Source organism: Blennius ocellaris (genome assembly GCF_963422515.1).
Source record: "Blennius ocellaris genome assembly, chromosome: 22".
NCBI lineage: Eukaryota > Metazoa > Chordata > Actinopteri > Blenniiformes > Blenniidae > Blennius > Blennius ocellaris.
In genome coordinates this window covers 20,030,035-20,054,769 of record NC_137671.1, presented here as the reverse complement: position 1 = coordinate 20,054,769, position 24,735 = coordinate 20,030,035, and the positions used below count along the sequence as shown (strand labels likewise).

The window sequence follows — 24,735 nt, the reverse complement described above, 5'->3', positions numbered from 1 at the left end:
ATCAGTGAAGTTTCTGTGTGCTGGACTGGAGAGTCCAAACTGTAACCTGGAGACTCTGAGGTCAGTTCACTGTCTGGAGGGAGAATCTGTTAAGTCAAACCACTGAGAGGAGTTGAGGAGGATCCAGATGTTGGAGGACAGAGGTGGACTGAGCTCTGCAGCATGTTAGTGATCAGCATGTTGATGAGACTCTTCTCCTCCTGGTCCTTCAGCTGTTTAGACTTTACATTTCTAAACACTTCCAGTCTGAACCTTCTTCACTCTCAATGACTTCAACATCACACTTTGTCCTCTAATCTCACTTCTTTCTCTCTTTATTCAGGTTGATTAACTGCAGGTTGTCAGAGATCAGCTGTTCTTCTGTGGCCTCAGCTCTGAAGTCCAACCCCTCCCTCCTGAAACATCTGAAACATCTGGACCTGGGTGGGAACCAGCTGCAGGATTCAGGAGTTGAGCAGCTGTGTGGTTTTCTGGAGAGTCCACTCTGTCGTCTGGAGACTCTAGAGTAAGACTCCATGTTTGAGTTTGTGTGCAGTGAAAGTTGTGTTCCACTAAAGGTCAGACATCAGGCTGATATGAGATGATCCACACTGAGGATCTCCATGAGAAACTGAGACTTTAGTCCTGTGACTGTGGCAGAGCCGTGTGGAGCTCAACATTTCAAAGCTTAGTAGAAGAACAAGGTGCTGCACTGGACAATTCACTGTCCAGCTCTGACAGGCTCCATGTTCACCTTCAGCTTTCAAAGCAGGCTGATCTCTCCTGGATGAAGAGTCACTGATCTCCCAGCTGGAGCTCCAAACTCTCACTCACTCTGCCATTGTTGCCCCCCTGACCCAGTGTGTGTCATGGAGGGTGACATTAAATCCTGTAGCAGGAAACAAAGAGGCAGACAGGTTGAGCTGGCGTTTGTCTCGGCTGCAGGATTTAATATGCAGCTGCCTCTGTGCAGCTTTGAGGCTCCTCCAATCAGTGGCGCCGCCAGGATTCAATACCATAGTACACACAGACCCCCCCTCCCCCCAGCGTCTGCGTTATGAGCGCCGGGGGGGGATTTTCCGTTCTGTGCACAGAGAAGATGGTGGTTGGCGAGCCCCGGGGGTGTGTACAGAAACACAGAGGAAAACAGCCCAGCAACACATTCTGCTGACGGCTCACCAGGAAGAGACAAAAGCAAACACCCCTTCAAAATAAATGTTCACACCTTCAAATAAATTGTAGGTGCAGTACGTACAGGACTCCGCCTGGGGGCTCCACTGCCTTCAGTCACAATGCGCCCCCTGCTGGCCTTTTAGAGTAACACACTATTGCTGCTGCCTGGAAAGTCCAACTCTGTTTGAACCTTTTAGACTCTATGTGAGACACAGGAAGATCAAATATATCTATAGGAGTGTCTAGTTTTAATCACAGTGGACTTATTTATTTCATTGTTTTCACCCTGAACTGTAATTTAGTCCTATTAACATCTTTTAAATACACTTTAAATTGCTGCAGCGTTTTGTTCTCCTTTACACAAACTGGACTTGTTGTCTTGATGTCCAGTAAGCTTGGCTGTTGACTTGTCCTCCCACTGGACACTGCTTCTGTTTGCTGTCACATCAATTCAGCTCTCCAGAAGAACAAAGATCACATCAGTGACAATAATAAGCTCCTTCTTCTTTCACTTCCTCGGGGCTCCAACCTTCTTCAGAAGAAGAAATGAACAACAAGGATCAGTGTGATCAGTCTCTTCTGAATATGATCAGCTGCTCATTCCAGCTCATGTAGCAGCCCAGCTCTCTAAAGTATTATTGGTCTGAATTGAATTAGAGGAGCTGTGACTTAAAGGCTGGGGGGGTCGGGTTGGTGAGCAGCTAGTTACCACCAAGGTTTACCAGTAGGGGGCGACACTCAAATGACCCTTCTTATTAGAAGACCATGAGAAATATTCACACAGTTATTTAAAGGAGCTTTAAAAAGCAAACAAATATTTAATTACAGTAAATGACACACTATAAATTAAAGGCTTTTTGTAAATGAACTGTGTAGTTAAACAACTATTTTAGAATGAATTTATATCAAACTAAACAACCCAACAAACACCTAAATAATGAAAAACTATCCAGTCAATACCTTCAACCTTTTACCTTTATAAAAACCTCTGAAGCCTTTTTTCTACTGTGGAATAACAGTCACTTAAATTCACAGGACTTACAGTCGAGCTGCCAGAGACTTCAGACGTACTTTTGTCCACTAATTCATCAATCTTCCAGTGAAACTCATCAAAAGTCCAAAGCAGCTCTTCTGCCACTTGCTCTGACTTCCAGGGGCAATAAAATCCATCTCCAATAGAACTGATCTCTTTTTTCACCTTTACTCCTCCGACTCTCCTCTCTGTGGTCTGCAGGTGCACAGCATTAACCCCGCCCCCTTTTGGCTTCAGTCTGACCAATCACAACACTGTGTGTGTGTGTGTGTGTGTGTGTGTGTGCCCTGGTCCAGATGTTGGAGGACAGAGGTGGACTGAGCTCTGCAGCATGTTAGTGATCAGCATGTTGATGAGACTCTTCTCCTCCTGGTCCTTCAGCTGTTTAGACTTTACATTTCTAAACTCTTCCAGTCTGAACCTTCTTCACTCTCAATGACTTCAACATCACACTTTGTCCTCTAATCTCACTTCTTTCTCTCTTTATTCAGGTTGAATTACTGCAGGTTGTCAGAGATCAGCTGTTCTTCTGTGGCCTCAGCTCTGAAGTCCAACCCCTCCCTCCTGAAACATCTGAAACATCTGGACCTGGGTGGGAACCAGCTGCAGGATTCAGGAGTTGAGCAGCTGTGTGGTTTTCTGGAGAGTCCACTCTGTAGTCTGGAGACTCTGAGGTCAGTTGACTGTCTGTTACTGTTGTAGAAGGAGGAATGTTAGTGATGTGAGACTCTGGTCCTGCAGTGAGAGATGGACTGAGCTCAGCAGGTTCTTACTGATGTGTGTGGACATGAGGAGGAGTGTGAAGGTTGTGCTGACATGAGGATGATGAGTGTGATGATGAAGAGCCACAACAACAGAACAGCTCATTGATCAGGACTCAGTAATGAGGAGCTGCTCATTTCTCCATCAACACATCTGATTGGTTCTCCTCATTCATTCTCATGCTTTCTCTCTTTATTCAGGATGTTTAACTGCAGTTTGTCAAAGATCAGCTGTTCTTCTCTGGCCTCAGCTCTGAAGTCCAACCCCTCCCACCTGAAATTGCTCAACCTGCGTTACAACAACCTTCAGGATCCAGATGTGGAGCAGCTGGTTGGTCTTCAGAAGAGTCCACACTGCAGCCTACAGACTCTCTGGTCAGTAGATGTTGGAGTGAGTCCCTGCTGCTTCCAGCAGGTTTCTACTAAACACAGTTAGTGTGAGAACAAAGATCCAGTGTTGGACGTCTCAGTGAGGCTGTGAGAGGACAACGCTGAGCAGCTTCAGGATTGGACAGCCGAGGACACAGTCAGCCAATCAGAGGAGCCACAGGCTGGTTGTGTTGGTCTGACAGTGGTGGTCCTTCATGAGCTCTGAGCTGCTGCTGTGGACAGGACTGAAGTCCTGCTGCTCCTCAGAGACTGTCCTCATGTCCTCTGACCTCTGACCTCTCTTCTCTTCTCTTTGCAGGTGGGGGTAGAGCAGAGAGGATGCTGTGTGTCCTGAAGGTCCACTGAGGACAGCAGAGAGGACGCTGTGTGTCCTGAAGGTCCACTGAGGACAGCAGAGAGGACGCTGTGTGTCCTGAAGGTCCACTGAGGACAGCAGAGCTTCATCCAGCAGTGAGCGACACAGGAACCACCAGAAGATCTGCTGAGTGTCAGTGGTGCAGTGTGAAAAGCTGAGAGAGTCCAGCATCGAACCAGGGTTCCTCCTCCTCCTCCTCCTCCTGCTCCTCCTCTTCCTCCTGCTCTTCCTCCTCCTCCTATTCATGTGTTGGTTCATTGGAAGCTGTAGAGATGTTTTGTTGTTTGTCTAAATTCTTTGTTGAGGTTTGAATCCCGTTCCTTCATGTTGGACCTTAACAAGTGTCCTTCAGAGGACAATGAGACTCTGGAACCTTCAAAGAGGGACCTGGTGTGTGTGGGAGTTTTCCAGCTTGTGTAAAGTGGAGCAGGAGCTGGTCAACACTCCATCAAGCTGTTCTCCACCTTCACCTCCATCACCTGAGGACGTGTCCACAGCACAGAGAGTGGACAGAGCATGGACAGAGACCGTTGGTGTTCCAGTCACGTCTCATTGTGTCTTGAAAGTGAAATGAATCCTCGCTGTGTGTTGGTCACACTGAGTGATCTGCACCATCACACAGCGGTCAACAGGGGGCAGCAGCAGCTCAACAAAACACACTGAGCCTCTGAGCCTGGAGCAGCTTGAAGTGTTGGTCCTCCTCTTGGTGACCTGCCGTCAGTCTCTGTCTCAATATGGACCAAAACATTATTTTCAGTGGCGTACAGATGTTTTTTTATCAGCCTGTACAGCATTACATGTATTGGGTGTAATTTAAGTATGTAATTGTGAAAAAAGCTGCAGTGAGTCCATTTGAAAACTGACCCAGAGGAACCTGGGATCATGTAGAACAAGAATGTGGTGCAGTTTATTGAAAACAATTACATTTTTTAGGGAGTTTTTAAAAATCTGCCTTGACAACAATATTTCAATTCAGTGTGATTTTAGTGTGATTGTGAAAAAAGCTGCAGTGAGTCCATTTGAAAACTGACATGGAGGAACCTGGGTCATGTAGGAATTGACAGGACAGGATCATGGTGCAGTTTGCTGGAAACTAATTGATTTGAATTTTTAGGAAATGTTCTGCCTGTACAGTAATATACAGTAATATAACGTACTGCGTGATTTAAGTGTGTAATTGTGAAACATGTTGATTTTGTCAATGATCATGTCAATATGGACCACAGACAGTGTACACTATTTTTAATAAATGAACATAAGCTGCACCCACTAGATTTAAAAAGAATATATATATTTGTACATATGCAGTACAAATACTTGTCTATCAGTACATGTGTCCACATTGTAACAGGGCATGAATTTCACTGTGGGATTGCAGGTTTTTTCTTCTTCTTTTTTAAAAATAAACAAGTTTTAAACACTGCTTCCATGGTGGGAAAGAGAGGGAGGGAGGGAGGGCAAGTGAATTACTGCAAAAATACACAAACACTGAGGGTTTCATCTCTGGTCATAAAGTATTTGCTGGTTGTGATTGTGAGGAGAGGATTGGTCAGCCTGGAGTTCAGCCACGGAGTTCAGAGTTACATGATGCACCTAAACGCATCAACCATTATCTTTGACATGAAGCTCGTTTACCTTTTAAAATCCATAAATTAGCATCTTTGTTTAAGCCGCTGAGTTTAAAGAGTGTGAAAAAAGTAGCAGCTGATAGTCCAGACATTATGAAAGGTTCCGCTACGCGACATACGGTAGAAAAAAGTTCCGCCGAGGCCAATTGCATTTGCAGCATCATCTTATCAAAACCAATCACGATGCCTGCTCTATCTTTCAACTTCTAATCAAATGTCCCCACGAGCAAATTGCAGTCCCGGATCATCTTTTGATTAACCAATCAGGAGACGGCGTCTTCAACGACCAATCATGGAGCTGGGCGGCGTCATCAGAACCAATCACGGTGTCGGCTCTGTCTTTGACGATCCTTGCTGCTCCTCCTACCTGCCGCTATTTTTCCGTGGATATCAACAGAGAAGGTTAGACTTGTTACCGTAATCAAATGAAAAGGACTAGCAACTTGTTGCTAACTGCTGCCAGCGAGGCTTCCCTCCCGGTGCAGCTGTCGTTAAAACCTAGATTGTTTGTCCCGGTGTCTGAATAACCCTGAAACTTATATGATCATGTCCCAATATATATATATATATAAAGATAACTTGCCCATCTGTGCTTTGTTCAAGTAGCCCATTTCTCATCAATGTGCTCTGGTTCCCCAGCACCTGATGCAGACAACTCATTGCTTTCATTTTCACTCATCATGGTATGCCTATGAGGTAGGCAGTAGCGCGAAGGATCTCGCCCCAAGTGGGAATCGAACCCAGGTCTCCCATGTACCAGTGCTCTGCCTTGTCACATGAGCTATCCAGCCTGGAGGAGTAACTACAGCAGATCCCTGGAACAACAGGTGACCGCCCGCGGAGGGCGATAGGGGAATTATATATATATATATATATATATATATATATATATATATATATATATATATATATATATATATATATATATATATATATATATATATATATATGTATATATATATATATATATATACATATATATATATATATATATATTAATATATCATGCATAGTGACCTAGTTTTACTGAAGTATATTTGCACACAGTGCTGTGCATTCAGGAACAGCAAAGCTAGCACTGCTCGCCCTGTCAAAAAATGTTTTTCTTTTTTTCTACATTTAAAAAGTGATTCTGAAATCTGTGTCTGAAATCAATTGGTGACTTTAACAACTTTATCCAGAAGACAACTGGCTATATTGTGTGGAGCTCAAATCTCCTATGTCCTCTAAACACATCACGGCTCCTTTCCTCTGCTGGGGCTAGCAGTAGCTTCATTGCTAACCTCTGATGGAAGCTGGACGCTGCTATTGGGTTATAATGTTGAGTGACAGTATCATCAGCCAATCAGATTCTGATGTGTTATTGACAGAACGCTTTAGGGCCAGCAGAGTTTCTAGTGCTGGTCTGGGTGTCCTCATTGAAATGAGCTTGACTGATTGGCTCATGGGCAGGAGGTGATGATTCTGTTATGATCTGCTACTCTGGAGTGATGGAGGCTAATTTAACTTCAAGATCATGATACCATTGAAGACCTGCTTTGGGGAACTTTTTCAAGGTGCCTGTTTGCAGAAAAAATCCGACACAGAAATGATGAGGAACTCAGACCAACAAAGTCTTTGACAGCATTTTACAGCAGGATGATTTAATCTACAAGTGATGGTGATGCTAGTTAGTTTTTTACTTTCTCTGGATTAGATTGGTGCTGCTGTTGGCATTTGGTGGTGTTTTTTATTGTAAAGTGGTGTTTCCCATACAATGGTGCACACAGACAAAGTGTGCATGACAGTGGTGTGTAAACCTGTTGGAAACACTGGAGAATGATGTGATGGTGAAGCTGCTCAGTGGAGTCTTGATGTGTTGTGGTTGTTGATCAGCTGTCATGTTGGTGTGGATTAAGTCTTGATGCATAGTCGTGGCCTTACATTGGATTCTGATTGTGTATTTACTGTAGGACATAATGTGTGTGGAGGAGGGGGGTATTTTGTTACTGCTGGCCCTGACTGAAACTACTGGTTTTAAATGTTTGTTAAAGAGACAGCGCCATCAGAAAGTAAAGACAGTATTTTATGAAGCTTCATGTGGCCAGTATGGGGATTGAACCCATGACCTTGGTGTTATTAGCACCACACACTGACCAACTGAGCTAACCGGCACACTTTGGTGAAAACAATTTGTATGTGATTTTAAATGTTTTCTAAACAAGAGTTTCTGTAGTGTAGTGGTTATCACGTTTGCTTCACACGCAAAAGGTCCACTGTTTGAAACCGGACGAAAACACAGGAAGGTTTTGGAAAACTCAGTTTCCAACATATTAGGAGCTTCATGGACTGTGGCATCTTGTTACTTCCTGATTTCCATCCATCCATCCATCCATTGGCTACCGCTTTATCCGGGGCCGGGTCGCGGAGGCAGCAGTCTGAGCAGAGTTGTCCAGACTTCCCTCGCCCCAGACACTTCCTCCAGCTCCTCCGGTGGCACCCCAAGGCGTTCCCAGGCCAGCCGAGAGACATAGTCCCTCCAGCGTGTCCTGGGTCTGCCCCGAGGCCTCCTACCGGAGGGACATGCCCGGAACACCTCCCTGGGGAGGCGTCCGGGGGGCATCCGAAATAGATGCCCGAGCCACCTCAGCTGGCTCCTCTTGATGTGGAGGAGCAGCGGCTCTACTCCGAGCTCCTCCCTGGTGACTGAGCTCCTCACCCTATCTCTAAGGGTACGCCCAGCCACCCTACGGAGGAAGCTCATTTCAGCCGCTTGTATCCGGGATCTCGTTCTTTCGGTCATGACCCATAGTTCATGACCATAGGTGAGGGTAGGAACGAAGATCGACCGGTAAATCGAGAGCTTCGCTTTTTGGCTCAGCTCCTTCTTCACCACGACGGACCGATACAACGTCCGCATAACTGCAGACGCTGCACCGATCCGCCTGTCGATCTCACGCTCCATCTTTCCCCCACTCGTGAACAAGACCCCAAGATACTTAAACTCCTCCACTTGGGACTCCTGATTTCATTAAATATAACAATGTAAACTTCTGAAACTGGGACTGGTGGCATTTGAAAGCTGAATTGCGTTGGAGCTTTGAATTTGCAGCTTTTAATTTGTGGGTGCTCCACGCGCCATGGCGTGGGTGCCCCGCACACCGTCAGGCGGTCAGCGTTCTGTTCAACCGCGGTCAGTGCCACTGCATCGGGACGGATGCCGTACCGCTTTGTTCCGTCCCCGTACTTTTGTGCGGTGGAAACGGGGCTAAGGAGAACATACAAACTCCAAGCTGGTCCTGACTTGAAGTGTGGAAATGATCCAAACCTGCAGCTTTATGACAATCACTGGAGTCCTTTAGCTTCTTGAACATGTCGGCTCGTTGGTCTAGGAGTATGATTCTCGCTTAGGGTGCGAGAGGTCCCAGGTTCAATTCCCGTAAGAGCCCTTTGGTCATCAATCAACCATCAACTCTTCCTGTTAAATTTCAAAAGAGGCTTTGGGTACGTCTGAAATGTCCTCCTCACTCCTCATCTATCAACTTTCACTGGACCCTGGAAGTGTTTTGTGTCGCGGCCATGATAAGGACTGACTGAATTCTCAATAAGCAAAGGAAAGGAGACTCGTTGGTTCCTTTAGAACCTCCTTTAGCATAGGATAGCACTGATGGTTCCTTTACAACCTCCTTTAGCATAGGATAGTACTGATGCTTCCTTTAGAACCTCCTTTAGCCTAGGATAGCACTGATGGTTCCTTTAGAACCTCCTTTAGCATAGAATAGCACTGATGCTTCCTTTAGAGCCTCCTTTAGCATAGAATAGCACTGATGCTTCCTTTAGAACCTCCTTTAGCATAGGATAGCACTGATGCTTCCTTTAGAACCTCCTTTAGCATAGGATAGCACTGATGCTTCCTTTAGAACCTCCTTTAGCATAGGATAGCACTGATGCTTCCTTTAGAACCTCCTTTAGCATAGAATAGCACTGATGCTTCCTTTAGAGCCTCCTTTAGCATAGAATAGCACTGATGCTTCCTTTAGAATCTCCTTTAGCATAGGATTGTGCTGATGCTTCCGTTAGAACCTCCTTTAGCATAGAATAGTACTGATGGTTCCTTTAGAACCTCCTTTAGCATAGGATTGTGCTGATGCTTCCTTTAGAACCTCCTGTAGCACAGGATTGTGCTGATGCTTCCTTTAGAACCTCCTTTAGCCTAGGATAGCACTGATGGTTCCTATACAACCTCCTTTAGCCTAGGATAGTACTGATGCTTCCTTTAGAACCTCCTTTAGCATAGGATTGTGCTGATGCTTCCTTTAGAACCTCCTTTAGCCTAGGATAGCACTGATGGTTCCTATACAACCTCCTTTAGCCTAGGATAGTACTGATGCTTCCTTTAGAACCTCCTTTAGCATAGGATAGCACTGATGCTTCCTTTAGAACCTCCTTTAGCATAGGATAGTGCTGATGCTTCCTTTAGAACCTCCTTTAGCCTAGGATAGCACTGATGCTTCCTTTAGAACCTCCTTTAGCATAGGATAGCACTGATGCTTCCTTTAGAACCTCCTTTAGCATAGGAGAGTACTGATGCTTTCTTTAGAACCTCCTTTAGCATAGGATAGTACTGATGCTTCCTTTAGAACCTCCTTTAGCATAGGATAGCACTGATGCTTCCTTTAGAACCTCCTTTAGCATAGGATAGTACTGATGCTTCCTTTAGAACCTCCTTTAGCATAGGATAGCACTGATGCTTCCTTTAGAACCTCCTTTAGAATAGGATAGCACTGATGCTTCCTTTAGAACCTACTTTAGCATAGGATAGCACTGATGCTTCCTTTAGAACCTCCTTTAGCCTAGGATAGCACTGATGCTTCCTTTAGAACCTACTTTAGCATAGGATAATACTGATGCTTCCTTTAGAACCTCCTTTAGCATAGGATAGCACTGATGCTTCCTTTAGAACCTCCTTTAGCATAGGATAGTGCTGATGCTTCCTTTAGAACCTCCTTTAGCATAGGATAGCGCTGATGCTTCCTTTAGAACCTCCTTTAGCATAGGATAGCACTGATGCTTCCTTTAGAACCTCCTTTAGCATAGGATAGCACTGATGCTTCCTTTAGAACCTCCTTTAGCATAGGATAGCACTGATGCTTCCTTTAGAACCTCCTTTAGCATAGGATAGTGCTGATGCTTCCTTTAGAACCTACTTTAGCATAGGATAGTGCTGATGCTTCCTTTAGAACCTCCTTTAGCATAGGATAGCACTGATGCTTCCTTTAGAACCTCCTTTAGCATAGGATAGCACTGATGCTTCCTTTAGAACCTCCTTTAGCATAGGATAGCACTAATGCTTCCTTTAGAACCTCCTTTAGCATAGGATAGCACTGATGCTTCCTTTAGAACCTCCTTTAGCATAGGATAGCACTGATGCTTCCTGTCGTAAAGGAGGTGAGCTCATGCTGCCCCACATTTCCTTGCAGCGACAACATTTAAAGGGACCCGCTCATCTGAGCGTTCAGGGAAAATCATGATGTCGGAAAAAGGAAGCAGTTAGTAAGTTACCAAAGTAAGAATCTGCATAGAACAACTTTAAATCTTTTAAAACCCAAAGTGCTTTTTATAGCCCATTTTCAGAAACTTGTAGTTCTTCCCCACCACGGCAGACGTTACTGACTTGCACCGCCGTCGTTTCTGTATTTAACAGCTTTGTGTGCAGGTGTCTAAATGAAACAGGAAATGGTGTGTAAGGTGCAGTACGGCGTGGCTCCGCCCCTCCACCATGTGACAGCGTCTCAGTTTTTTACTGAATAACTCGTCCTGCACTGCTGGAGCACAGACACAAGAAGAACATCAGGAAGACGTTGTTATGACTTTTGTTAATGATTCACATAACTGCTTCCAAACACAATTGAAAAAACCAGCAAAACAATGTTTCATACAAAGTGATGGGAGAGGCTCCTCATGGAAGAGATGAAAGGAGATTAAAGGAGATTAAAGGAGATCAACTTATGTTGCCATGGAGACACTAAGAACAAAGGAGAGGCAGACACACACTATTTCACGTGGAATTGTCTTGTTTTAAGCACCTGAGGTGTTTTAAAAACCTAATATGAGATCTGAGCAGTGTAGCCACAGCTACCTTGAAAAACTAATCTGATTACTGATTACTAGTTACTCATTTAAAAATGTACCTAGTTATTTTACTGATGACTTGTTTTTAAACTTATTTGAGACTTGTTTGGGTGTAAAGAAACTTCTTTCTCATCTAAACTAACCAACCAATGACAGAAAACACAGAAGGATTCCAGCGGCACCGGCCAGCTCCTCCTGGATCCCACAGGACAAAGTTTCATCACAGATCTCAAGAGACCAGCTCCTTGGACCTGCATGGGAGAACCAGGACACTGCCAGGACTGTTCCTGAACCACAACTCCTCCAGCTTCTTCTTCTTCTGCACAATGCAGCACAACCAGAGTTAGCAAGGAGATGCTAACTGAAAACCCAAGGAATCAAGCGTGTAGTAATGAGTTGGGGTGGTACAATTATCTACCGTACTTTCTGGACTATAAGCTGTTACTTTTTTCACGGGCTATGATCCCTGCAGCTTATACAATGAACAGACTTCATGCCGTGGATACATCTCAATTTTAATTACAATTTATAAGCAAATTGTCCTGGACACGCAGCCCTACGCCTCCCCCTCTCTCTCTCTCTCTGTCTCTCTCTCTCTCGCTCTCTCTCTCTCTCTCTCTCTCTCTCTCTCTCTCTCTCGGTGCATGCTAGGAGTGTGTGGGTGTGAGTGTGTGAGCGGGTGTGGAGCGTTGGGAGAAGTTTGACTGTGTAAACTGTGTTTCTGCACTTTAATCCTCTGTGTTCCTCCTCCCCTGGTTCCTCCTCCCCTGGTTCCTCCTCCCCTGGTTCCTCCTCCCCGGGTTCCTCCTCCCCTGGTTCCTCCTCCCCTGGTTCCTCCTCCCCTGGTTCCTCCTCCCCTGGTTCCTCCTCCCCTGGTTCCTCCTTCCCTGGTTCCTCCTCCCTGGTTCCTCCTCCCCGGGTTCCTCCTCCCCTGGTTCCTCCTCCCCGGGTTCCTCCTCCCCGGGTTCCTCCTCCCCTGGTTCCTCCTCCCTGGTTCCTCCTCCCTGGTTCCTCCTCCCCTGGTTCCTCCTCCCCTGGTTCCTCCTCCCGGGTTCCTCCTCCCCTGGTTCCTCCTCCCCGGGTTCCTCCTCCCCGGGTTCCTCCATGTGAAGGTAAGAGGAGGTTCATTCATCACTTTGAAGGAAAGGAAACTGGAACATCCAGTTAGAACTCTGGTGGTCATGAGGAAGTGGTTTAGTGGCACAACTTAGCGGTTCAGATGCAAAAAAGTGGCTATTAGTGTGTTTAAATAACCACAATTAGATAACATGAGTGGAAGGTGGGCGTACCCTCGTGAGGTCAGGCTCATGAAGAGAGAGGAGGAAAACTACAGCAGTCTTTGCTGAAACCCGGGATTGAACCAGGGACCTTTAGATCTTCAGTCTAACGCTCTCCCAACTGAGCTATTTCAGCACATCTCAGGTTGTCTTGCATGAACATATGGAAACTTAACATCAGAATCACTGTACTTACTACTGGATCACCATAGGATCCATTGTTCTCACTCATACTTCCTCAACTTCCTGTGAAGACTCTCCATCCACCTGGTTGACGTCGTCCTGAGGAGGACTTTCCTTCCATTGTAACGCCTCAAAAGTCTTGAATGAACATCGGCTCAGAGTGATTCTGACAAATGAATCCAGGATCCACTCTACCAACTGAGCTATAGAACGGTGTAAAGTGTGTTTCCTCACAGGGAGAAAACATTCCAGTGGAATAGACACACAGCAATAGTTTACATTGTTCTAACTCATGTTTCTGAAAAGTCTTTGGATTTCAACGGTGGATCCTCACATTAAAAGTGCATCATTGATACATTTCCCCACTTCAGAAAACTTCCTTTGAAGTCTTGAGGACTGTGGTCAGATGTCTTGACTCTGAAGTTTGACTTTCCAACTGAACCATGATGTCATAAAGTAAACTTGTTCTTCCAAATCCTCCATACTCAGTTTTATGAAAAGTTATACTTCAAGCTGGATTAGAACCAGCAACCTAAGGACGTTTATGTTCTCCACTACAGTCCTCCACTCTACCAACTGAGCTATCGAAGGGTGTGAAGTGTGAAAGCCAGACAGCGCCTCTTCTTTTCACGCAAGCTCTGTGATTTTACTCAAAATACAAAGATTCTTTTAAACTTTTACTATTGTGTAATTGAGAGTATCTTAACGAATTGTATTACTGTGTGGTTTGGAGATCTCATTTCAGATCTGAGATCACAGGGTAGATTGGTATCAGGGAGATCACAGTGTAGACAGGTATCAGGGAGATCACAGTGTAAGCAGGTATCAAGGAGATCACAGTGTAGACATGTATCAAGGAGATCACAGTATCAAAGATATCACAGTGTAGACAAGTATCAAGGAGATCACAGTGTAGACGGGTATTAAGGAGATCATAGTGTAGACAAGTATCAGGGAGATGGTGAATGGTCTAGATTTATATAGCGCCTTCTAACCACACTGAGTGCAGTCCCAAAGCTCTTTACATATCAGCTCATTCACCCATTCACACTCACATTCACATTCACACACCAATGGGACAGAGCTGCCATGCAAGGCGCTAGTCGACCACTGGGAGCAATTTAGGGTTCAGTGTCTTGCCCAAGGACACTTCGACACATAGACCAGTGTAGACTGGGATCGAACCTCCGACCTCTCACTCCGAAGACGACCACTCTACCACCTGTGCCACGGTCGCCCTGAGATCACAGCATTAAGGAGATCACAGTATCAAGGAGATGACAGTGTAGACAAGTATCAGGGAGATCACAGTGTGTAGATAGGCAGCAGGGAGATCACAGTGCAGACAGGCATCAGGGAGATCACAGTGTAGACAGGTATCAGGGAGATCACAGTATCAAGGAGATCACAGTGTAGACAGTATCAAGGAGATCACAGTGTAGACAGGTATCAAGGAGATCACAGTGTAGACAGTATCAAGGAGATCACAGTGTAGACAGTATCAAGGAGATCACAGTGTAGACAGGTATCAAGGAGATCACAGTGTAGACAAGTATCAGGGAGATCACAGTATCAAGGAGATCACAGTGTAGACAGGTATTAGGGAGATCACAGTGTAGACAGTATCAATGAGATCACAGTATCAAAGAGATCACAGTGTAGATAGGTATCAGGGAGATCTCAGTGTGTAGATGGGTATTAGGAAGATCACAGTGTGTAGATAGGCATCAGGGAGATAACAGTGTAGACAGGTATCAAGGAGATCACAGTGTAGACAGGTATCAGGTGGATCACAGTGTAGACAAGTATCGGGGAGATCACAGTATCAAGGAGCTCACAAGGTAGACAGGTATCAGGGAGATCACAGTGTAGACAGGTATCAGGGAGATCACAGTGTGGACAAGTATCAGTGAGATCACAGTATCAAAGAGATCACAGTGTAGATAGGTATCAGGGAGATCTCAGTGTGTAGATGGGTATTAGGAAGATCACAGTGTGTAGATAGGCATCAGGGAGATAACAGTGTAGACAGGTATCAGGGAGATCACAGTATCAAGGATATCACAGTATCAAGGAGATCACAGTGTAGACAAGTATCAGGGAGATCACAGTGTAGACAGGCATCAGGGAGATCACAGTGTAGACAGGTATCAGGGAGATCACGGTGTAGACAAGTATCAGGGAGACCACAGTATCAAGGATATCACAGTATCAAGGAGATCACAGTGTAGACAAGTATCAGGGAGATCACAGTGTAGACAGGTATCAGGGAGATCACAGTGTAGACAGGTATCAGGGAGATCACAGTGTGGACAAGTATCAGTGAGATCACAGTATCAAAGAGATCACAGTGTAGATAGGTATCAGGGAGATCTCAGTGTGTAGATGGGTATTAGGAAGATCACAGTGTGTAGATAGGCATCAGGGAGATAACAGTGTAGACAGGTATCAGGGAGATCACAGTATCAAGGATATCACAGTATCAAGGAGATCACAGTGTAGACAAGTATCAGGGAGATCACAGTGTAGACAGGCATCAGGGAGATCACAGTGTAGACAGGTATCAGGGAGATCACGGTGTAGACAAGTATCAGGGAGACCACAGTATCAAGGATATCACAGTATCAAGGAGATCACAGTGTAGACAAGTATCAGGGAGATCACAGTGTAGACAGGCATCAGGGAGATCACAGTGTAGACAGGTATCAGGGAGATCACGGTGTCGACAAGTATCAGGGAGATCACAGTATCAAGGAAATCACAGTATCAAGGAGATCACAGTGTAGACAAGTATCAGGGAGATCACAGTATCAATGAGATCACCGTATCAAGGAGAACACAGTGTAGACAAGTATCCAGGAGATCTCAGTTTTGACAGGTATCAGGGAGATCACAGTGTAGACAGGTATCAGGGAGATCAAAGTGTAGACAAGTATCAGGGAGATCACAGTGTAGACAGGTATCAGGGAGATCAAAGTGTAGACAGGTATCAGGGAGATCACAGTGTAGACAGGTATCAGGGAGATAACAGTGTAGACAGGTATCAAGGAGATCACACTATCAAGGAGCTCACAGTGTAGATAGGTATCAGGGAGATCTCAGTGTGTAGTTAGGTATCAGGGAGATCACAGTGTGTAGATAGGCAGCAGGGAGATCACAGTGTAGACAGGTATCAGGGAGATCACAGTGTAGACAGGTATCAGGGAGATCACAGTATCAAGGAGATCACATTGTAGACAGGTATCAAGGAGATCACAGTGTAGACAAGTATCAGGGAGATCACAGTATCAAGGAGATCACTGTATCAAGGAGATCACAGTGTAGACAAGTATCCAGGAGATCTCAGTTTTGACAGGTATCAGGGAGATCAAAGTGTAGACAAGTATCAGGGAGATCACAATGTAGACAGGTATCAAGGAGATCAGCTGTGCAGTTAGAACATATATTAGAGGAAGTGAGAGCATCTTGTGTAATGAACTAGTGAAGGACCTTGTATTGTCTGAGCTGTATATTGGTGTTTCTGCTCATTGTGAATGTGTTTCTACAGATTAGTGACCAAAGCGTTGGGTTTGTGTTGATGTTGAGATCTTCTTCCCATTTGGAGCTTGAAGGGATATTGTGGTATTTGAACATGACAGGATTGAAAGGATTTTAGAAAGTGGTTTTGGTGCTGAGATCTTCAGGAGGTTTGTCACTGTCTGAGGTCAGTTTAGGTTCATCTCTTCTAGTTTCAACTTCCTTTGTATTATTAAAATGTTTTATTGTGAAAACACTGGACTTGACTTGGTGCCAATAGATTGAAGGCAGTGTCTCTTGATTGTTATGAAATTAAACCTTTCTCCAGACAAACATCCTGCAGACTTCCTGTAAACAAAACATTACAATCATATGTGGACCAATGTCCACCACAGCCATGGTGTGATCTCCCTTGGAATGTCGTCAAACCAAAACTCACTTCTTCATCTCATCAAAACTTAAATATCACACAAATATCACTCAAACTTTAATATTCGCCATCAAACAGGAAGTCTACTGAAACTAGAGGTTTGTATTTCCAGAACAAAGTGCAAGTGTGAATGCTGAAGAGGCTGATAAAGCTGCTTTCTGCTTTCAATAAATCTTACACATCTTCAATTAGTGCAGAACGCCGCTGCCAGGTTTTTAACAAATTCATCCAGACGTGAACACATTCCCCCTGTGCTGTTGTCTCTCCACTGGCTTCCAGTTCGTTTTAGAATCGATTTTAAACTTCTGTTGTTTGTTTTTAATGCCATCAATGGCCAGGGTCCCTCTTACCTGTCTGATATTTTAACTCTACGTGACCCTGGTTCTTCTTTCCTGTCTGATATTTTAACTCTACGTGACCCTGGTTCTTCTTTCCTGTCTGATATTTTAACTCTACGTGACCCTGGTTCTTCTTTCCTGTCTGATATTTTAACTCTACGTGACCCTGGTTCTTCTTTCCTGTCTGACATTTTAACTCTACGTGACCCTGGTTCTTCTTTCCTGTCTGATATTTTAACTCTACGTGACCCTGGTTCTTCTTTCCTGTCTGATATTTTAACTCTACGTGACCCTGGTTCTTCTTTCCTGTCTGACATTTTAACTCTACGTGACCCTGGTTCTTCTTACCTGTCTGATATTTTAACTCTACGTGACCCTGGTTCTTCTTTCCTGTCTGATATTTTAACTCTACGTGACCCTGGTTCTTCTTTCCTGTCTGATATTTTAACTCTACGTGACCCTGGTTCTTCTTTCCTGTCTGATATTTTAACTCTACGTGACCCTGGTTCTTCTTTCCTGTCTGACATTTTAACTCTACGTGACCCTGGTTCTTCTTTCCTGTCTGACATTTTAACTCTACGTGACCCTGGTTCTTCTTTCCTGTCTGACATTTTAACTCTACGTGACCCTGGTTCTTCTTTCCTGTCTGACATTTTAACTCTACGTGACCCTGGTTCTTCTTTCCTGTCTGACATTTTAACTCTACGTGACCCTGGAGGGCCCTGCGTTCTTCAGGTCAGCTTCTTCTAGACATCCCAAGGTGGAGATACAAACAGTGGGGTGTCGCTCTTTAGCGGTCGCTGCTCCCAGACTGTGGAACAAACTGCCCCCCGACATTCGTGCCATCACTGATCTCGGCCTTTTTAAATCAAAACTGAAGACTCACCTTTTTAAGTTGGCTTTTAACTCTGCCTAGGGCAGTGTATTTTATTTTACTCTGTATGCTCTGTTTTATGAATTTCTGGATGGCTTCAACAAGCTGCAGCACCGCCGCACTTCCTACAGACAGCACCTGTGTTTTATTAAATTTTTTGTTTTTATGTATTTATTCTCGTATTTACTTCTTAATGTATTGTTTTAGCTTTGTTGTAAAGCACTTTGGATGTCACCGGGTGATTATAAAAGGGCTATAGAAATAAAGTTTGATTTGATTGAAAGTTTGATTCATAACGTTTCCAGGAAATTTGTGAAGCTCTAATATGCTTCACAAATATGAAGCTGGGGCCTGTGCATTAAAGGAATGTCTTGTGTCATCATTTTCTGTCTGGCAGGGAGCCTTAAAGTGCCAGACAACTCTTGATTTGAGGAAGTAAATCCATCCACAGCTCTGAAAATGGCAGTGGTGGGATTTGAACCCACAACTCCTGAGAGACTGGAGTCTTAATCCAGCTGTCAAATAGACGTCCACAATAGGGACTGGACAGATGGACGCGTCTTGGACGTCTATGGACGTTGCTTGCTCAGTGGGTTTGATCTACATCAGACGCTGATCTCCTTTGTTTTCCTTTTATCTCAGTACTGGAGACACCATTTAGCCATGGAGACGCTGAGATGAAAGGAAATGTATTCAAAGGAGAAAGCAGTTTTATACAGCCTCTTCAGCATTCACACTTGCATTTTGTTCTGGAAATACTAGCCCCTAGTTTCAGTAGACTTCCTGTTTGATGGCGAATATTAAAGTTTGAGTGATATTTGTGTGATATTTAAGTTTTGATGAGATGAAGAAGTGAATTTGGTTTGATGACATTCTTAGAGATCAGACAATGGCTGTGGTGGACATTGGTCATTTTAGTGATTGTAGGTGGAGCTAGAGAGCACATTTGGCCACTTTTAGGGGTTATGTCTTTTTTTTCTTTTTTTTACATCTGAGCACGTCCTGATTAGTGTGACAAATTTGGTGAGCAAGTTTATGGGTCAATTTTGGGTTCAGCTACTTTTCAGACATACCCCGTGTCTCCTGATCATTGAATGTCCACTTAGAGGAAACACAACTGCTGGACAAATGAGCCACACCCTTCCAAGAAAAGCAGCTCCAGCAACCAGACACACAATCAAAGCTTTGAGAGTGAAAGGTGAAGACAAGCTGCTCAGGAGTTTTCCTCCTGGTCTTTCATCAACCGATTCAGGAGAAAAACAAATTCAGCCTCTGTTCTGCAGTAGAGAACAGGGGATGTCTCCAGTACTGAGATCAAAGGAAAACAAAGGAGATCAGCATCTGATGTAGATCAAACCCACTGAGCAAGCAACGTCCATAGACGTCCAAGACACGTCCATCTGTCCAGTCCCTATTGTGGACGTCTATTTGACAGCCAGAACTAGTTGAAAATAGACATTTTAAACAGGCTGTAATTGAGGACGTCTATTTGACCATCATGTAAAATGAGTCACTTTTAAGAACTGTGACAACTGTTTTATGACAATATTCATGAGAGGCGTTTCTCTGAATATTCATGTACAAATATGGGCGTGGTATGACCCGCACACAGGTGCGCCACATTTAGAGTGGATTGTGATTTATAAAGGGAAATCGGCGTAGGATGTGCGTGCGCACTGTTTTATAAATCAGGATATTTTTGTGCGTACGCACTTTCTGTGTTTCGTGCGTACGCCAATTTTGACGTCAATCCTACGCACAGTTTTATAAATGAGGCCCCAGGAGTTTTCCTCCTGGTCTTTCATCAACTGATTCAGTTCATTAGAAAGACAGGGGATGTAGCTCAGTGGTAGAGTCATGTTTAGCATGTATGAGGTCCTGGGATCAATCCCCAGCTTCTCCAAGCTTTATGTCTTGACCAGAAAGCAGATCATTGGTAGATTTCATATCACAATAATCAAACAATCATCAAGACAAGTCCTATAAAGGAGTGGTTCTGCAGGTGGTGACCACAAACCATGATGCTGTTCTCCTGGTTCCTGGCTGAGGTTCTGCTCACTTTAGAATGTTGTTAGTGTTTCAGTCCTGGAGGAGCAGGAGGCGTGTCGACAACCAACACAAGCTGCTCAGGTTGTGCAGCTCATCCAAGATGGAACATCAATGAACTGTGGCAAGAAGGTTTGCTGTGTCTCCCTGAACAGTGTCCAGAGCATGGAGGACATACCAGGAGACAGGCCAGGACACCAGGAGACATGGAGGACATACCAGGAGACAGGCCAGGACACCAGGAGACATGGAGGGGGGGGTAGGAGGACATACCAGGAGACATGGAGGACATACCAGGAGACAGGCCAGGACACCAGGAGACATGGAGGACATACCAGGAGACAGGCCAGGCCACCAGGAGACATGGAGGACATACCAGGAGACAGGCCAGGACACCAGGAGACATGGAGGACATACCAGGAGACAGGCCAGGACACCAGGAGACATGGAGGACATACCAGGAAACAGGCCAGGACACCAGGAGACATGGAGGACATACCAGGAGACAGGTCAGGACACCAGGAGACATGGAGGACATACCAGGAGACAGGTCAGGACACCAGGAGACATGGAGGACATACCAGGAGACATGGAGGACATACCAGGAGACAGGCCAGGACACCAGGAGACATGGAGGACATACCAGGAGACAGGCCAGGACACCAGGAGACATGGAGGACATACCAGGAGACAGGCCAGGACACCAGGAGACATGGAGGGGGGGTAGGAGGACAACAAGCCAGCAGCAGGACTGCTACCTCCTCCTTGGTGCAAGAAGGACCAGGAGGAGCTGCAAGAGCTGCAGAATGACCTCCAGCAGGACACTAATGTGATGTTTCTGCTCAAAGTGTCAGAAACACACTTCACCAGGGTGCTATGAGGAACCTCGTCCACCAGGGGGAGCTGTTCTTACAGCCCAACACCCTGCAGGGCCATTGGCATTTGCCAGAGAACAGCAATATTGGCAGATTGGCCATTGGAGCCCTGAGTTCTTCACTGATGAGAAGGTTCTCACTGAGCACATGTGACAGACGAGACAGAGTCTGGAGACGCTGTGGAGAACGTTCTGCTGTAGGAACATCCTCCATCATTGTGGAGAACGTTCTGCTGCAGGAACATCCTCCATCATTGTGGAGAACGTTCTGCTGCAGGAACATCCTCCATCATCGTGGAGAACGTTCTGCTGTAGGAACATCCTCCATCATCGTGGAGAACGTTCTGCTGCAGGAACATACTCCATCATCGTGGAGAACGTTCTGCTGCAGGAACATCCTCCATCATTGTGGAGAACGTTCTGCTGCCACTATCAAACAGTACCATATAGTACTACTACCACTACCAAAGAGTACCAGATAGTTCTACTCCCACTATCAAACAGTACCAGATAGTACTACTACCACTATCAAACAGTACCAGACAGTACGACAACCACTACCAAACAGTACCATATACTACTACTCCCACTATCAAACAGTACCATATACTACTACTCCCACTATCAAACAGTACCAGATAGTACTACTACAGTACCAAACAGTACCAGATAGTACAACTACCACTACCAAACAGTACCAGATAGTACTATCTGGTACTATCAAACAGTACCAGATAGTACTACTACCACTATCAAACAGTACCAGGGAGTACTACTACCACTACCAAACAGTACCAGATAGTACTACTACCACTACCAAACAGTACCAGATAGTACTACTCCCACTATCAAACAGTACCAGATAGTACTACTACCACTACCAAACAGTATCAGATAGTACTACTACCACTATCAAACAGTACCAGATAGTACTACTACCACTACCAAACAGTACCAGATAGTACTACTACCACTATCAAACAGTACCAGGGAGTACTACTACCACTACCAAACAGTACCATATAGTACTACTCCCACTATCAAACAGTACCAGATAGTTCTACTACCACTACCAAACAGTACCATATAGTACTACTACCACTACCAAACAGTACCAGATAGTACTACTACCACTATCAAACAGTACCAGAGACTACTACAACCACTACCAAACAGTACCATATAGTACTACTCCCACTATCAAACAGTACCAGATAGTTCTACTACCACTACCAAACAGTACCAGATAGTACTACTACCACTATCAAACAGTACCAGGGAGTACTACTACCACTACCAAACAGTACCAGATAGTACTACTACCACTATCAAACAGTACCAGATAGTACTACTACCACTACCAAACAGTACCAGATAGTACTACTACCACTATCAAACAGTACCAGATAGTACTACTACCACTACCAAACAGTACCAGATAGTACTACTACCACTACCAAACAGTACCAGATAGTACTACTACCACTATCAAACAGTACCAGATAGTACTACTACCACTATCAAACAGTACCAGGGAGTACTACTACCACTACCAAACAGTACCAGATAGTACTACTACCACTATCAAACAGTACCAGATAGTACTACTACCACTATCAAACAGTACCAGGGAGTACTACTACCACTACCAAACAGTACCAGATAGTACTACTACCAGGTCACAACCTAATAAAAAACTAATCTGATTAGTAGTTACTCCTTTAGGTAGCAACTCAATTACTTCACTAATTACTTGTTTTTAAAAGTAACTAAGTTAGATTAGAAGTTACTTTTTCAGTTACTTTCAGCAGCTGCTGACAACACCCCCCCATCGTCTGAACATAAAGGTTACAACCTGTTTTGCCCAAAACTCTGCTGATCCATGCCTCCTGCACCATGTTTATACATATTTAACCTTTGACCTTCATTCTTTGTTGTATTTTTTTCTGACTCACACTTTTATATTTGAAATTCTGTTAAGACCACATTCCGGTCCTTTCCTAACCAGCCCCCTGACAGTGTCTTAGAAGAACTGCTTTCATCTGAGCCTTTGAAGAAAGGCTCCATATCAACATTTTACAACTGTGAAAATATCTCCACTCTCGACCACACCAAGAAAAAGGTTTCTGAATGTATGGTATGATTTAAGTTTTTCTGTATTTACACAATTGTTTGATTCTATGGTCAGTCCAATTCTCTTTTATGCTGCAGGTTTGTGGGGTTTCAATGAATGACATAATGTTCAGAACAGGGCCATTAGAACTTTTTTGGGTGTGCATAAGTTTACAAGCAAATTAGCGGCAGAAGGTGACATGGGATGGTAAACTGTTGACACCAAATTCCTGAGTTGACGTCCTTCACTCTTCTGTGAAATATACAGTGAAATGATATTAATGATGAGAACAACACAGAATGTAAAAGTGAAGAACAGTGTATTCAATGCTTTTAGTCTTGATGGTAGAAGTCATCTCCACACAAATGACGGCACAAAAGCACAATAAACCTTAAACACAGAGATACACAGCAAGCGTTGTTGTGTTGATGTAATTTAAGAAGTAAAGCGTGAGTGATGGAATTCTGCAATCTCACAAACAATATCATGGAACCTTTGCTGGAAAATCCAAGATTGTGTCATCCAAGTATTAATATTCAAGACAGCAGTGAGAAACTGAACACCACACTGTAATCCGATTACATGTTGTACTTTAGAAATCAAATTCTGCTGTGAGTCCCAAAATTATTTGACTCTCAAATTGTCATGAAGCTGTTTTTGTTTTTCCAGTGACGCATCAGTGTCCGATTGCTTTCTAGTGGAATTCTAGCCTCTTCAGCGTTCACACTTGCATTTTGTTCTGGAAATTGGTCTTTTTAGTAATTGGAGCATGTTGTTGTGGCTGAGAGGTTAAGGCGATGGACTAGAAACCCATTGGACCCATTGAACCTGCGTAGGTTCAAATCCTGCCAACAACGCTGCTCAATGCTTTGTGAAGGTTACTGAATGACTCTCCTTGTGGAATATCTTACAAAGTCATACCTCTGATTTGTAGACAACCTGGAATCCAAGGACAAGAGTCCCCTGAAGTCAGGGTCTCCTCAGAGAAACATTAATTTATGGTACACAGAACTACTCGACCCGTCGTAGTAATGAATTAATATTCCAAGACAAAATACACACAAGAGAAACTCAGCAGCACAAAAACCTTTTCGTCACAAATCTTTCATCATTCCCAGAAGTACACACACATTTCCCAGAACCAAAAACACAATTCACTTGTTTCCACATGTCTGAATATTCAAAACTCTTTGTGAAAAACCTTAAACAAATGAAGAAATCATTAATTGCACTTTGTGTTCATTCAGCAAACACATGGTTCCTCATGTCAAAACTTTAATCAGTCTTTCATTCCAGAGCTGAGACAACTGAACTCCACACATTTACTGCTGAGCAGTCACTTCTGTGTTCAGTTTGGGAATTGAACCCAAGACCTCAGTGTTCTGAGATGAGAATTCTCAAACTCCGGTCCTCAAGGGCCACAGCCCTGCACAAATTGCATGTCTCCCTGCTTCCACACAGCTGATTGCAATGAGCAGCTCATTATCTGGCTTTGTGCTGAATGTGGTGATGAACCATCAGGACATTCAGGGGAGGGAGACGTGGAAAACATGCAGGGCTGCAGCACTTGAGGACCAGAGTTTGATGTCCACAGTGGTGACCTCTCCACTGGAAGACTCATAAGAGAGAGCTTTACATGTCAGTCCTTCCATTT

General features: G+C 44.4%; 1 protein-coding gene across 8 annotated transcripts in view; it reads left to right on the top strand.

Moving 5' to 3' along the window:
* Positions 1-4,624, top strand: part of LOC308146453 (NACHT, LRR and PYD domains-containing protein 12-like) — a 24,264-nt gene extending 19,640 nt beyond the window's left edge. For 5 of the 8 annotated variants that reach the window (XM_080518270.1, XM_080518269.1, XM_080518273.1 and 2 more), the window contains 5 exons: positions 1-60; positions 323-505; positions 2,677-2,859; positions 3,148-3,321; positions 3,635-4,624. The exon at positions 1-60 is cut by the window's left edge and continues 108 nt beyond it. In XM_080518270.1, coding sequence (XP_080374396.1) covers positions 1-60; positions 323-505; positions 2,677-2,859; positions 3,148-3,321; positions 3,635-3,644 — 610 coding nt within the window. In that variant the 3' untranslated portion in view covers positions 3,645-4,624. The remainder of the gene's footprint in view (positions 61-322; positions 506-2,676; positions 2,860-3,147; positions 3,322-3,634) is intronic. The other 3 variants (XM_080518274.1, XM_080518271.1, XM_080518268.1) reach the window with 2 other exon arrangements.
* The last annotated feature ends 20,111 nt before the right edge of the window (positions 4,625-24,735 follow it).